Below are 15572 nucleotides of genomic sequence, written 5' to 3' on the forward strand. Positions count from 1 at the left end.
ACCTGGTCTATAGCTGCACAGATAATTAGGCATAACAGACACCAACTTGACCGGCCTAGTTCATTAGATGATAGAAGTAAGCAAGTACCTGGGTGTGTTACTGATAGGCTAGATTCATGTTCAAACAGGGGACCTCAGCCAATCCCTTTGAACCATGAATGCACCCATATAATTGGCTGTAAGATTGATCCCCGGGGTCTTTGGGGTCTGATCCGCCTAGCTCTGGACCCCCAGTCCCACTTTATTCTGGGTAGGAGCAGCCTGGGAAAGAAGGCAGCGTCCCAGAGGGGCTAGAGCCCGAATGCCTAATGCTGGAGATTTTAAACGCGGGGGGGGGAAGGGGGCGGAGGTGAGGGATCACAGCCAACGGGGCACAACTGATGGGAGGGGCAAGGGGAGGAGTAACATGGGGAGAGACCACCACCATAGGGCTTTGGTGGAGAGGGGAAGACCATGTAATAAGAGAGGGGAATACAAACATACTATTTAGTGCAAAATACCAAAAGCAGTGCAAAACAGCAACTAAATAAGCTATTTAGTGCAATACAACAATTGGCCAGTGAGCTGGGCGGAGTTAAGACCCTTACCCAATCATAGATGTAAGTGTGGGAAATTCAAAGCCCCTATAAAAGAGGGTGTCCTTCAATAAATGTTGGCTATTGCTGCATAAACCCAGTGTGTCTCGTCACTTGTCTGTCTCTGAAACTGCGATGATTTTGCATAGGAACTATCTATGCAACTGCAAAACTGACTGTTTGCAAGTGCTCTGTATAGATACAGGGATGAATATGCTCATGGACCTATTAAAATTAGCAGAAGGACTCCCTCTGGTTCAGTAGGCACATTATCAGATATTAGGTACCTGATTTGAAAAATTAACTACAGAAGTTTCATACTGACTTGTCAAATTATTATAGAACCTGAACTAAAAGAATCCAGAAATCATAGATAAAAATGTGTTATGACAGCCTTGTCCAATTTGCTTTTCACCAGCACAAGGTGTAACGGCATAGAACATGAGTTCTATGTTGTAACAGTGCAGAAAATCAGTGTGTTCTGAAGGAAGGAACAATAAAATAAAATTTTGATCAGAAAGTTTGAAGGTTTTTGAGTGTATCTCATAAATACAGTAACATTTACTAAAAAACCTAGTAACGGTTTTCACTGATCATAGACTTCTGCAAAGCCACAAAGAAAAGTCGCGAGTCTGTGGTTTAATGTGGGAAGCAAAGCTCTTTGATAAATTTGACCAGGCTCACACCTCAGCACTTAGCTTCCTTTGATCATACAATGGAAATTTGTTTCCAGAGAAGCATCATGTTTCATAGTATGCCCATTGAGGTTTTATGGCCCTGAAGTGCATCTTAACAAAACAGTTATGATGAGGAAACACAATATCCTTTTTTGTGAGGCTTAATTATATGCTCTGGTAATATCTGTTTTCCCCTTTCTCTTCATTCATAGCAGATGAAGAATTTGTTTTATTTTATTTTGCATTGAATAAACACTTCTTTCAACAATATTTATGATGATCTGTTTACCCTAGACAATCTACCCTAATTAGCAGAGCTGTTCAGATGAAACTCATACCTGCTTTACAAAAACAACCAAATTGAAATGAGCAAATGTTATGGTTTAGCATTTCTAGTGCTACAGAAGTGGTCTTGATAGTCAAGGCTATGTGTGTATAAAGCTGTGTACACCACTATGGATAGTTCCAACTCTCAGGGCACAAATGCAGAGCCATGACTGCAGTCATCTGCTGCTTACTGGTTATTTGGTAGTACCCAGTGCTGTCCTAGCTCATGATCTTTTAAACTACCAAAAATGTTCTAAGGAGAAAAAATGATGGAACACTGGGGAAATGGATAGGAGTAGATTGCTTCCTTTTTTCTTAAAAAGTCATACCAAGTCTTGTGCTGTAATTAAGTACTTTCATAAATTATAGCATAGTTTACTTTTATTTAAAAGTGATTTGCTGCACTGAGAAGGGTGCAATAAATAACTGCTTACTACCATTTCATGTATATTTGTAATTCTGTTTGGAATTTAGCTTTTTTGGTGAAGCTATGAAGCAGAATTCTAATTTCTAATTTATTTATCTTTTATTTATCTTTTACCTACTGACAGTTGTTAATGTATTGAATGCTGAGTTAGTGAGGCATATGGAAAACTCTGTTGTAACTCATCCGGGATTGGATTTGCAGTTTCCTGAAAGGGCAGAGCCCATAATTTATCAGGATGGTAGTGCAAATTGCAGTGGGAGCATAATCTCAAAGCATAAGTGAATGTTTTCCATTGTTGAGGATGAATGGGGATGAAGAAATGGTTTCTCGGTTCCCATCTGGTTTGTTGTGCTCATAGCTTCATAAATCTCTCCCAGAATAAATAAACACAGGTTGATAACAGTGGACAGTCCTCTTCCTTTTGAAATTAGAGTGATGGAACCCATATGGGTAATAACAGAACTATCAAGTGATGAGTGTTAACAAACCAGAGTAGTCCACATATTTAGTACAAGAATACAGATTCCCAATCTCCATTTTCTAGTGGCAGGTCACTGATGATCAGTAAAGGATATTGTACAAACCAGTCTTGTCCCTTCTTAAGCACTTGTTTTATTTTGAAAGAATCATTTAATTGTATCTACTGGAGTAGGATTTTATTGTTTGTTATTTTAAACTAGAATCTAAAGAGATGTTCTTTCATATAACCTGAATTCATTGCTGGGCTACTTTGTAACCTGGCCCTCCTTGTGAACATCTCAACATCATTATTTTATAGGCCTAAGATAGTTAAAGTCACTGTTGTTCTAGCAATTGAAGCATAAAGCTAATATAAAAAAAGCTTGACGTCAGGAAGCACTGTCATATATCAGTTAAATCACCAGGTAAATCCTCTTGCTGGTTTTGTGTGAGCTGTAGAGGAAATGTGCTGATAGGACATGCTTATCATGCCTGACATTTAGACATTGCTTACTCTTGGAGTGTAACACATGCTACTGCAAAACAAATTGCCTTAAGTAACAAAGCTGTACTGTTTGTAGTGTTTTCTCTCTGTTTAACTGCTTTTTACTGACCTCTGAAAGTGATTACTGGATAGGGCACTGATCTTCTCTCATCAATGCTTAGCTGAATATGGTTCTTAAATTGCATATTACACCCCAACATTTCAGGAGGAAGACAAGCAATTGAAGCTATCTAATAGCAGGAAATCTATGTCTGAAGGCATAATTTTTATAGTAAACACATAGGTTTACCTATGTGACTTCATTAATTATCTAATTTTTAGAAACAGTATGGTATAAAGTTCTATTGATTCAGCTTCAAATTTCAGATCTATGGTCAATAATCATGTACTTTAACAGAGCTTTTCAAATATTTTAACAAATACGAACAATAAATAGGGACAATATAGAGGTTTCTTTTTCATGTCAGGCTGATGTGTGCAGCTTCACTTTACGTGCCTCATACCATATATCTGTTGCATCTTTTTCTGCCACTAGTAACTAGTTTTTGTTTGCATTGCAACCTTAGGATGCCGTCTTCCACACACGTGGAGGATAAATTTGTCCCAGAGGCACAGTAATGTTGATTTCAAGGATAGCTTGTAAAGATGGTAGTTTGAATATGTGAATGCAAGGGTGAAAGATTAGATTAGATTAGATTAGATTAGATTAGATTAGATTAGAGCTTCTGTAGATGTTGTATCTCATCTTGGCTTCATGTCACAGTTTCATAAACCAGAGCAGCTTGATTCAAGCCAAAAACTGCTCCTTGGAGTAAACATTGTGTGAAAACAGAGGCAGCTCTTTCTCTATTGATTCTTCAGTTCTGTTTATAAAATGTTGTGAACATCTGGGTGTAGTTGAAATTACTGATAATAATAAAAGGCCACCAGATAAATCCCATGAATGGGATTTTTATCTGTTTTGTACTTAAGGGAAGAAACTACACCTGGGGAAAAGAGGAAAATTTCCAGAGAAGCATTGACTATATGGTAACTAGCCATAATTAGGAATTACTTTTTTTTTCAATACCATAATAAAGAGTCATGTGTGATGTATGTCTTCCCCCACTTCAAATTCTCCTGCCCTCTCCACCTCTTCTTTACTACACAAATGTATTCATTTGTAAAATTAAAGCACAGGAAAGATGGAAAAGGTAAGGCTGTGTGCCATATTCCTGAATTGTAATATATATGGGAACTGAAGCACTAGAGACACCAGCCCTGTGCCAAAAAGGTGGTGGCACAAGCAGTTCTATGGCCATGGCCCTTGGCTCACCACAGTAAGCACTTTTTTTCATATGGGACATTTAGTTCCTTCCTAAGGGGGAACACTGGAGCACTGTTACTAGGTCTTCAGTAAGAGCAATATTGTCACGGTGCTACTCTTAACCTGTGCTCTTCTGACACACAACCTTGTCTGACCACTCCTTGAATTCTCAATTATATTTTTTCTATCACTTCATGTTATGTACTACTCAGGGCACACTGCAAAGTCTCTGCTTGAGAACTAGATTGATAAATACAGAGAAAGATAATGAATTAAATGATCTGATGGCCTCAGTGCTAGTTTGCCATAGCTGGCTTAATGTACCTCAGGTAGGCTCTGGTCATCAGCTGTGTGAGGTGTCTTTGTGCCTTTGTTGGCATAGACTTCAGCATGAGAAGGGGAAGGCAGAAGTTCAGTTGTTCAAGATATCATAGCAGAATAAGCTATGGTACCATGAACATTTGACCCAGTCCTTAGTCTAAATTGGCTATGAACTTTCCAGAGAGAATTGCAATGCAATTCTTTTGAACACTCATGTGATGAGAAGACAATGTAACCAAGCAGTGTAAAATCCAATAGCTATACTCCCCAGTGTGTTGTTTAAAATTTTTATTTGGTTTTTATTTGTGTATCGGGCTGCTACCTCTCAGTTTTGCACTGAGATATCAAATGAATTCCTAGATCAACTGAGAGTTTCAGCTTTTCAGTGGCCCTTGAGGTTTAAGTATTTGCAAAAACTCCTCCCGAAGTTCAGCTAACCCTGAAGCCTGCAATTTAAAAAAAAAAAAAAAAACAAAACAAAAAAAACAGAAGAAAGGTATTCAGGGTTGATGTAAAAAGAGTCTGTAGAGAAAAAGTTAATATTTAATTATCTTAGTAACTACAAAGACCAACTGCAGTCCTGGTTGGTGAAGGTAGAAATCTGTTTGGATGTGTCACAGCAACACTGTTTGTTGATTTACACCTTTTATTGATTTAAAAGCAAAAGGTAGGGTTCTTTAATTTCATATGATGGGAGTTGGAGGACAGATTGGACTTCAGTTGTTTGAAACATTTTTACCCATTTGCAGTCTATTTGACTATAGTTGTACCTTCCACTGTCTGTTGAGCAGTAATGGTGATTTATCTATGTAGGTGCTAATTTGCAATAAGGAAATAAAGGTTCCTAATACAAAAGGGAAAGTCAGTGACCCAGATAATAGGGTAAGTGTGACCCTGCCACATTTTTTGCCCTATGTATGATCTGCACAGTCTGAGAGTAAGTGCTGAATGCTTTCTCACATTTTTAAAAAAAATCACCCTGGTGAAATAGAGAAATGAAATACAAAATAGAGAAAATGTCCTTGCACACCATTTGGAATGCAGATTATGCGTCCACTGACCCATGTTAATGAAAAGCAGCATCTTGAGGGGTGGAGAAATAAAGATTGCAGATCTTTCAGTTTGTCTTTCTCAGATGATCTTTCTTCCCTCACTGACCATAATGCAATGATGTGGTGTGGACATTAACAGTTAGAGCATTAAAGCATGCAAAAAAGATATTTTGGTTTATCCTGGAATTTGCTTTCCTTTTCTTAATCACTTAAGACGTAAATTTAATATCTATTTACATTTGATGTGTACTACCATTGTCAGTGAATTTAAAGCTACGGCAAAAATTTGGATCCTGATTTTTAGAATTGCTTGTTACTTGCAAGTTTGGATCATGTGAATGAAAGCTGGAAGTACTTAGTACTTCTGAATTTAAAACTTTTTTTTTCCATGCAAACATTGATAACATTCTTCAGGCATCTGTATCTATGTGTATACAAATGTGTTTGCCTATATATAATAAATGCATATGTCTACAGTCTGCCCAGAACTTTTACTCAGTTAATTTTTTGGGTGTAGTACCTAATGTAACAAGGTGGTCCTATTCTGTCCAATTCACTGATTATTTCTTGATATTTTCCCACTTCTTTTCTTTCTTTACTTTTCTTTTTCCTGTTTTGAGTATCTTTTGTTTGGTTGGTTGGTTTTGTTTTGAATTTTGTTCTGGTTTTTATGGGTTTTTTGTTTGGTTTGTTTTTTGTTTGAGTTTTGTTTGTTTGTTTGTTTTAGCCTTTCTACCTTAATGTGAGCAAGTTTACAAGGATCATGTTGAGAATGTCAGCAGTTTTGTATTCTCATATATGAAAATATTAGCAAAAAGTTATTGCTTGATTGCATTTCCTAAATTGTTTGACAAACCTTGTTGAGATGAAGGGGTGGCTTTAGTTTGTTTTCTTGTTTCTGAAGGGTGACAACAAATTCTTTAGTTGACATATTTTGACTTGGCAGCTAGGGTGCTTAATGTGCAGCAGATGCTGAAGGAGGATGGCACCAGGCTGGCAACAGAGCTGTTCCAAGCACACAGCAGTCTTCTGCACTCGTGACATTACTCTCTCAAGCAAACAAGAGCTTGGAAGCTCCCCTGTAAATGGGAGCTCACTGCAAGTGAACCTGATTTATTCCAGATGTACACAAATTCAATGACGCAGAAAGCTGCTCTTTTAAAATGGAACTTACTTATGGGACTTACAGGCCTTCAGAGGGCAAACTGAACTCACTTGCCAGACTAAAATCAGTGAGATTTTTTTTGAGTTTATTAGTATGTGAATTTTGTATAGGAGCATCTGGAGAGTGCTTTTAAAAGTGTGTTTTCTTTCTCTGTTGAGATAAATGTCTCTGTAGAGATAATTTTGATATGATAGACTTTGAACAACAAAGTGGTAGCTTTATAAAGGAGTGACACAACCCACTGGTGTTAATTTTTCAATTATTTTTTGTGGGGTCAGTTTTAAGTACGATTTTATTATGAGAATTTTTAGTTATTCATTAGGAAGGAGAGTATTCTCAATTGTCTTCACTTTATGATAAATCTCAAAGTTCTGCTACTAAAAATTCAGAGAACATTCTGTAGCATACATTGCATTTAACATCAACTCTACATAAGATAAAGAGTTTGTAATGTTCCTTTGCTTACTGGAGCAATACTTCCAGATTCTGCTAATGAGTATAACAGATACTGATTAAGTTTTGAAGTGATTGCAAGAAGTGAGATTATAAAGTTTGTGAAAAATAATTCACAGTATTAAATGGTTGAGATTTTTTTTTTGCTTACAAGCATGCATTTTTGATTATTAGAAAATCCCAGCAGATTGTTTAGCATCTTCATAATTTGTTTGTTTGTCAACAGTAAGTGTTGAAATTGATGCCAAAAGGTTAAATGCTTTCAAGTATTCTCATACAGATGAGCCAATGATTTGGTACATAAGGAGCAACAACTCAAATTAGTTTTGCAGTCAATCCTGTACTACATATACTTTTGCAAATCTTTATTTGTACTGATAATTGATTATGAGAATAAACAAATATTTTGAAAGCAAAATGTCCATTTATCAATAGGATTGGTCAGTGTCTGCAGTTGATTTTAAGTGTGAGAAAGCAGATGCATTTCATGGATACTTATATCTTCCTCATAATAAGCTGTCATTGAACTGTAAGCCATAATTTTGGACTTAATAAATGAAGATAATAATAAATGAAATAAAGGAAGCAAATATGCTACAAATATTGCTTACATTACATGGTGAAGTTACACTTTCAGTCCATAGCCATCAGCTTAAAACCTGAGTCTAGATAATATTCTTCCAAACTTCTCATTCACTAGAACCCCAATTTGGTATATATCATCAGAAACCCCACATTTTGAAACTTCTTGATAAACACAGGCTCTGCCTTTGGATGTCTGGTTCAGCTTTGATTGGCAGAAGATGCTGAACAGTTTATAAACAATGCATTTCCAGAAACTCCACTTCTATGTAAATGCCCTGGCTGCAGTAACATGAAGAAGGCTGTCAGAGGAGAACTGGTAGCAATGGAGGGTCAGGCTGCCTTTGAACACAGCTCTTAGCCTGCACACCAGCCATCTTCAGAGAACTACTGATAAGCAGAAGTGTTATGTGTGCCAGCATGTATGTCACTGGAACAGCTGTTCCTTTACAGAAATTGGGTAAATGAAAAGTGGTTCCTTCTTACTTTTGGGCTGGCTGTACTCTAGAGGAAATAATTGTGAGCATCTCCCTGCCTTGTGGCTGGAGTTCTTTGTCCATTTCTGACTAGCTACTCCATGTTTTCTCTATGGCACTTCCTCTGTTTCTTCAGGATGTATGAATGGTTCTAGAGTCCAGTTATAATAAATACCAAATTTAATATTTGTCTATTTTTGCTAATTTTTGAATGAATACCTGGTATATTTTATATAATCTTTTACTGTTACTTCTAAGACCTGCAGATCTGTGCATTGATACTGTATATTCTTGTGATTTATCTTTAGCCTTTATACCTACTTGTTAGCTCATTTTCTGAACAGCCTAGAAGGATTAGATACCAAATAATAAATGTATGTGCGTAGATATCTGTATTTACCTCTACCTGTGCATGTCTGTGTTTGTATGTAATCTGTGATACCATATTGCAACGGTGTGCTGATTCATGATATATAACTGATATTCCACTTAAAGAAGATGACTCCACCATGTTAGGTCCAGCATAAACATCTAAAGAAAGATTAGTCACATTAAGTGGTAATTTGTTGCAATTTCCACACATTTTTTTCATTTACATCAGTTTCTGGATTTTATTTGAGCCTGGTTTAGATATTTTTCTATCCATAGCATAATTCTAAGAAGGCTTTTCAGAGAGTTGCTAGAATAAATCTGAATTATTGAGAGACAAACTAAAGTAGCTTGTGTATTTGAATGTAGGCATAATATCTTGCACTTTTTGCATTTTCCCTGCACGATTACTTTACAGTTTTCAGCTAATTTATTATCACACAAAGTAGGGTGTGTGAAATAGTTTCATGTGGAAATCATGGGGTTTTCCTACAGTCCCAAAATACAGTGTCAGAACTCTGAGTCGGGAGCTGTTCATTCCTAGTATGACCCTCTGCACTATGCAGTGCAGCGCATTCCTGAACTTCTGAATGCTGAGCTTTTAAACAGTTGAATTGTGACACTTCCATAGCAGAAGAAAGCAGGATCAGAGTGTGAAAGCTGACCAGAGTTAAACCAATGTAACTGTTTCTGCCTACAGTGTTGATGACAAAACTGCCTACCTGGCCCTGGGAGCAGTGAGGAACATCTCACTTAACATTTTCATCTCCAACACTGGTGATGATGCCTATGACACCAATGTTTTCTTCAATTTTTCTGGAGAGCTCTTCTTCATCAAAATGTGGCAAAAGGTAAGAAAGGATAATCTCACTGCAAGCAAGTCTCTTAACTTTAAGCCAATTTAATTAGAAATTAAGGGTGGACTAGAGGATGGCCTAGTCCACACCGCTGAGACATTTAGAAGTTGATTTTGGTTATGCTGGACTTTAATTCCTTTCAGGCTCTTTAATGAGATTTTTTTTTCTTTTATGGATTGGGAGTGTATAGATTACACCTTCTTTATTTTTGTAGAAGACACATGCCTGTTATTTGTGGTGCACTAATGAAAAAGGAAGACAGTTTGTTTGAGGTATTAAGAGGTAGAGGGAGACTGGTTGGAAACTGATAAGGTACCAAATGTCACTGAAATACAAAGTGTAACTTTTGTTTGACTGGTGCCAAACTGCACCCAGCAGTATTACGGCTTGGTGGTCCTCGGGGGTCCGTCTGGCCCCCGGGGCAGCAACCGCCGTAGGTGTCCCGGATAGCACTGTGCCGATGAGGCGCAGCTTGCCTGGGCCCTCCTCGGCTAGCTCCGAGCCGCTGGCTACCTTGTGAGCACTTGTGGAGTGATTTCAGCTCTTAGTGATGTCAGCTCTTAGTGATTTCAGCTCTGTGCTCGCAAAGTGCCTCAGCAGACGCGGGGAAGGAGAGAGGTGAAGGCTGTGTGGAGTTCTGCGGAGATGTCTTTATTGGCAGCTTCTGCAAAGGGCTCCAGTGACAGCTCTTCCGTCTGAACTGGGCAGTGGTATGGGTTTATATAGGCTGTTGAGGGATCAGGATTTGTCCTATGGCTGAGGTCGAGGAGAATACGACCTATAGCCTTACAGAGAGATAACAGGGGTCTGATGTGTAGAAGAGGGGTAGCTCTGTTCCACTCATCATGACTCTGCATTTCTTATCTTAGGCTAGTGACCGCCATGGAGGCCTTACAGGGCCTCTGACTGCTACACAGCAGTCCTGGTTTTCTATTGACCTGGGCTTCTAGACTTTCTCCTTGTTGAAATCAAGATACAAGGCTTGTTCTTTGTTCATATCCTGGTGCTACTTTGGGTTGTGGCCAGGGCACATCACTAGATCCAAGGGGTCAAGAGTGATTTTAATTTCATCCACATGGAGTCAGGTGGATATTTTGAGTTTTAGTCTCTTTTCATTTAGATAGAAATACTTGGATGTTTTCATTAGCAGGAGCTCATTTAGAAATAAAGGTGTTGTAATGAATCAAACTATTTGCAAACTGAGGCTGTGAAAGCTTTTCAGGTGTGAGTGATGTGACAATAATTGTGCAAAATGGGAACTGCATGATTGTGACAACATTCTCTGTTTATTCCTGCTTGTTTCTCCTCTAAAGCTTTGCTTTGCAAGCCATAAGAGCAATATTAATAACAGTAAAGCAACTATTGCAAAGTTCAAGATTAACTTGGTCCACTGAACCAATGAAATTTTGCCATTATTTGTTATGTTTTATGATAGGTTTAAATTATTATAAACCTCTTAACTCACTGCATAATAAAAAACCATAATCTTTTATGCATGTTAATTCTCTTAGTGTTCAGTTTTGACTGAACTGTTGCAAGCCTCAATGAGTTGTCTTTTTATGATGAACTTTATTTTCAGACATTATGTGCTGCAAGTGTGCAATTTATTAGGAGGAAAAGGCAGGGGATAAACTAGAAATGCTTGTGCCAATGTACAACTTCTCTATAGTGAAAGTTTTATGGGAAAGTTTTCCCTCTATAGGGAGAGTTTTCAGGGTCTGGCCCAGTTCTCGTTGACATCAGTTAGAGGGTTTCCACTAGAAAAGAAACAAAGCTTGATGCCTGTTCTTTTAAAAGATTGTTGTAATTTTTTTTCTTTTTTGCATATTTTGCACATACCAAGTAACTGGAACACCAATTACCTTCATCATTTTCCTTGGCCAACACTGTGAGGAAAGAAGATGATGTGTTGTTTCCGGTGATATTTTACCTTCTCCTTGGGTTTGTAGAAGACTTGAAAACATCTGTGCTGAGTGCTGCATAGAAGGAGCAGTTTCTGGAAGCAGCTAACCTTCTAGTATTATCTCACTACTCAGTGTATTTTCTTCTAATAGAAGCTAGTATTTCTTTTAAAAAAGTACTGCATACATCTTCATCAGGTCTTGCAGACAGCATCAAAGTATAGTCTGCTATTATTCCTGCTGTTCCAATGTTCTTATGATTAATTTCATAGGGTTTGGGATATTTTTCTGATATTTATTTCATTATTTCAGTAACAGTTTTGTAAAACCAAGTTACAGGATTATGTTAGGCTATTTTCCTTTGTCTAATTCAACTTTTGCTTTCAGTCAAACTAATATATCATTGGCCTCATCATTTTTCAGGTGAGAAACTGGATAATGACCTCATAGCCTCAATTACAGTGTTATATTTTCCCTAAGCTCTTTGACAATGTGGGTTTTTTTGGGGTAAAATATCAGTTTCCGTGTCTCATAGCTTATTCCCATCCTTTGACATCTATGCAGATTTTTTTCCTTCTTGAATATTGTCCAAACAAAAATCCAGAACATAAAGCCAGAATAAAAAAAGACAGCACCTAGAGTTTTTCCTTAGTGGAACAATTTTGGAATCAAAAGAGCTTTGTGTGGTGGGAAGTATTGAGTATCACCTGCCTTTTAATGAATAGGGCTGAAGTGAAATTGAATGAGATCTTTCATGTGGTTGCTGATTGTTTTTCTGCAAGGTGACTCTAGGAATGATGATCACGTAGTAGGCTTTTTTAACCTGTCTCTGGAGTCTGTTCAAGATGCTGTAATTTCCCTGTGTGTTTTTCCGATGACTCCACTAGGGACATTTGTAATGAATCCAGCGCAGTTTTTTTTCTTTCTGTGAATTGGTTACAATGAGACCTGACAGTGCAAAAGTTTAATGCTGTTTTTTTTCAACAGAGTTTCTGAGACAAAATGCCACATCTTGTGTTTGAAAAGCAATGGGGTGGCCTAGTTCAGGGATGATGATGGTACTGTTCCCTGAAGTGTCTGAGTAAGCTAGCCCCTCTTCCTTCCTGAAGACTGAGATTTCATCAGTTGTCCACTGGAATAATTTCACCAGGGAAGTGGTGGATTCCCCAGTGCTGCACACTTTTAAGATTTCAGCTGGACAGGGTGCTGGGCTATCTTGTTTAGACTGCTTTTTCCAAGAAAGGTTGGACGAGATGGTCTTTGAGGTTCCTTCCAACCTGATATTCCAGGCTTTGCTGTAGCTCTGCAAGTTGAAAAAGCATTAGCTGATTGATGTTTAGGAGACTCCACCTATTCCACTGTCTGATTTTTTCCTATTATGCTGCAGCCAGTCCTCTCCATTTCATGGATGAAACCCAGACTTTTCTTTACATCGCTCCTGACAGACAATTCTTCTCTGAAGAGGCACAATATGTGGCATGGGCTGACTTCTCATTCCTGTGTGGTCCTATGGATACGATTCCTGTGCAATATTTCATGATCTCACTCTGTGAGATAGGGGTTTTTTACAGGTGCATGGAATACAGCACTGCAGTAAATTTCAAAATGTGTCCACTGAGAAAACTGTTACTTTTGAAATACGTGTTCTTTAAAAAAAAATAGGGAGCAAGAAAGACACTTGACCTGCGTGCTCAGATTTTTTCTTTGCTGTGTTGGCAAAGAAATCTTGGTCCCCTCTTCTGTGTAGAGTAGATTTTAAAATACTTTTTTTAATTTGAAAATTTATTGTATCTTAATTTTGATTCAGCTTTAGGAAAGCATTCTATTTCAGAGTCTGAGAAATCCACTTAACAGGGCTGATACAACTTTCCTATCAAAGAATGCAGCATTGCAGTGTACTGAGTCTGGAAATAGAATACAAAGCTATTGCTAGTAATTCCTGCACCATTTTACTTCTGCTGGAATTACCTCCTGGCTTGTGTTGTTTTGCTGAAGATGCATGTCAGCAATAGGCACTTTGCTAACCATTGTTAGCTGCTGCTCAGTGCAGAGGGATATTTTCAGTACAGTTGCAGAAATAGCACTGTAAGCTTGCTGGCAGTGGCAGTAAATGTGTAGGGCAGGCAGAGCCATGTCTCTATTAAATGAGCTCAGCTATGGCATGAGATTTTATAGCAATAGTATAAACCCAGCACACTTACCATAGTAACAGTAAAAGATCCCTGTTCTGCAAGGGCTGATAGAAATCTCTCAGCTAACCCAGCATCAGTTTTGGAGAGAGTAGGTCAGGAGATTCCATTGCTGAACACCATTCCCTGATGTAGATTGTTCCTACATTTCAGACAGGCTTCCAGTATCCAAAGCCAGCTATGTGTAACATTCCTGCTCCTTCTCACAACAGCTTTTGCCAAGCAACAGGTGAGTGAAGTTGGCAGGGCCAGACCAGTGCAGGGTTAACAGTGAGGTTATGCTTTCTTTGGATGTAGTAGTTGCCCATGATTCCTTTGTGAGCATGTACCTGAAACACTGGTGTGGAGTATGAATATTGCTGATAACTATAGTCATGCTGCTTATGTGCTCTGGGGTTTTACTTCTGATGAATAATGCAATACTCTCTATGTTACCAGGGAGGTCATGCAATTTGGATATGAACTCAGTCCTCTTCCTCACTCCCAGAGCTCTTGCTGGCATCTCTTGACTAGGATTGCCCAGGAGGGCTGCAGATGAAGGCAGGGTTTAACTTTTTCCAAATTGGAATTCTCTTGCGCCAGATTCCCACACTGATCAAACTGTCTCAGGGTCTTAAGTGTGTCATGGAGAGGACAGGATACAAAAAAACAAAGATACATGCTCCCTTTTGGGCTACTGGAAGAAAATTTAGGTCCTGGGTATTCATTATCTCTGTTCTTCTAGCAGTTGCTGGCCCTTTGGGTTGATGCCTTTTTCTGAGCCCTAAGTCATGGTTAGGTGATAAAATGCAGCTAACTTTTTAAAGGATCCCCAAGTGCACAAGATACTGAAATGTGCTGAAGATACACTCATGACATAAAGTGAGTACAGTTTTATAAGTTTAGCAAATTAGCATAATTGACAAGAATTCCCAGTTAGAGACACAAGTGATGAGGTAATTCCCCCTTTTGGTTCAACCCTCTTTTAAAGCCCCAATTCCTCGTTAGTTGTTTATGGGAAAGTGGCGTTTGACCTTGGTTCTTAGGAGAAGCAAAAATAGGATTGGGACCTTGGAATGTGTTTTGTCTTTCCATTTAACAGAGCGGGTAAAATACTAGCTATGAATCTATTTAGTTATACAATAATAGGCTATAGAGCTACAAGTATGTGTGAAGAATATATAAAAGCAAAAATCATTTTGGCATCAGAATCCTCTGTCAGACAAGTTAACATGATCTGTCTCAATTCACATCCAACTTGTTAGCAGAAACCTTTTAAAGTTTGCTAGCAGAAATTTTTAATTTAATTAGTAAGTGTTCTGATTTAATCCAGCTGATTTTGCATGTAGTATGTTCAACTAGCTCCAGTAAACCACTCTGACACAGGATCAGAGGAGAGTGTTGCCAAATGGTCAACTATTGCTCCAGGGTACACCAAAATGTTTTATATCCCCGGGGTAAAATTGTCCACTTTCTTAACTGGGAAGAAAAAAACATGTGCAGCTCAAGCTACCAGACTTCATTGTTTACTTTTTCTGCTTCCCTAGGGATAAGTAAAGAGCAGTGCTTTTTCAGGTCAGGGGCTGTAAGTGTTATGTAATATACCCCTACTCACAGCAGGCAGGAATTGAAGGCTGGACTGTTGATCCAAACTTTCTGCTTGGGATTCATGTATCATTCCTATCATCAGGGAATGAGCATTGTAGATTTGGTTTATTCATGTAGTTAGTAGCAACTTGAGCCTTTTAAATTTTTTTCCTATACTATGATTTATCATGTAGATCTGAGAGATATTGATATTTGGGGTGTATATGGGGTTTGTATATATAGAGATATAAGTACAGATAATATAAATAATTTTTAATTACTTTAATTTTTATTGCTAAAAAATTAACTGAATGAATAGAATGAAAAATCCCCAAGTCTTTTGGGATAATTCTGATTGGAAGCGG

General features: G+C 38.0%; 1 protein-coding gene across 1 annotated transcript in view; it reads left to right on the top strand.

Moving 5' to 3' along the window:
• The window catches only part of ITGA9 (integrin subunit alpha 9), a 283032-nt gene that overhangs the window by 168463 nt on the left and 98997 nt on the right, over positions 1 to 15572 (top strand). Inside the window, exon 18 of the mRNA XM_054001068.1 lies at positions 9395 to 9545. Coding sequence (XP_053857043.1) covers positions 9395 to 9545 — 151 coding nt within the window. The remainder of the gene's footprint in view (positions 1 to 9394; positions 9546 to 15572) is intronic.

The sequence above is a fragment of the Vidua macroura genome, chromosome 1 (assembly GCF_024509145.1).
Source record: "Vidua macroura isolate BioBank_ID:100142 chromosome 1, ASM2450914v1, whole genome shotgun sequence".
In the NCBI taxonomy this organism is placed as follows: domain Eukaryota; kingdom Metazoa; phylum Chordata; class Aves; order Passeriformes; family Viduidae; genus Vidua; species Vidua macroura.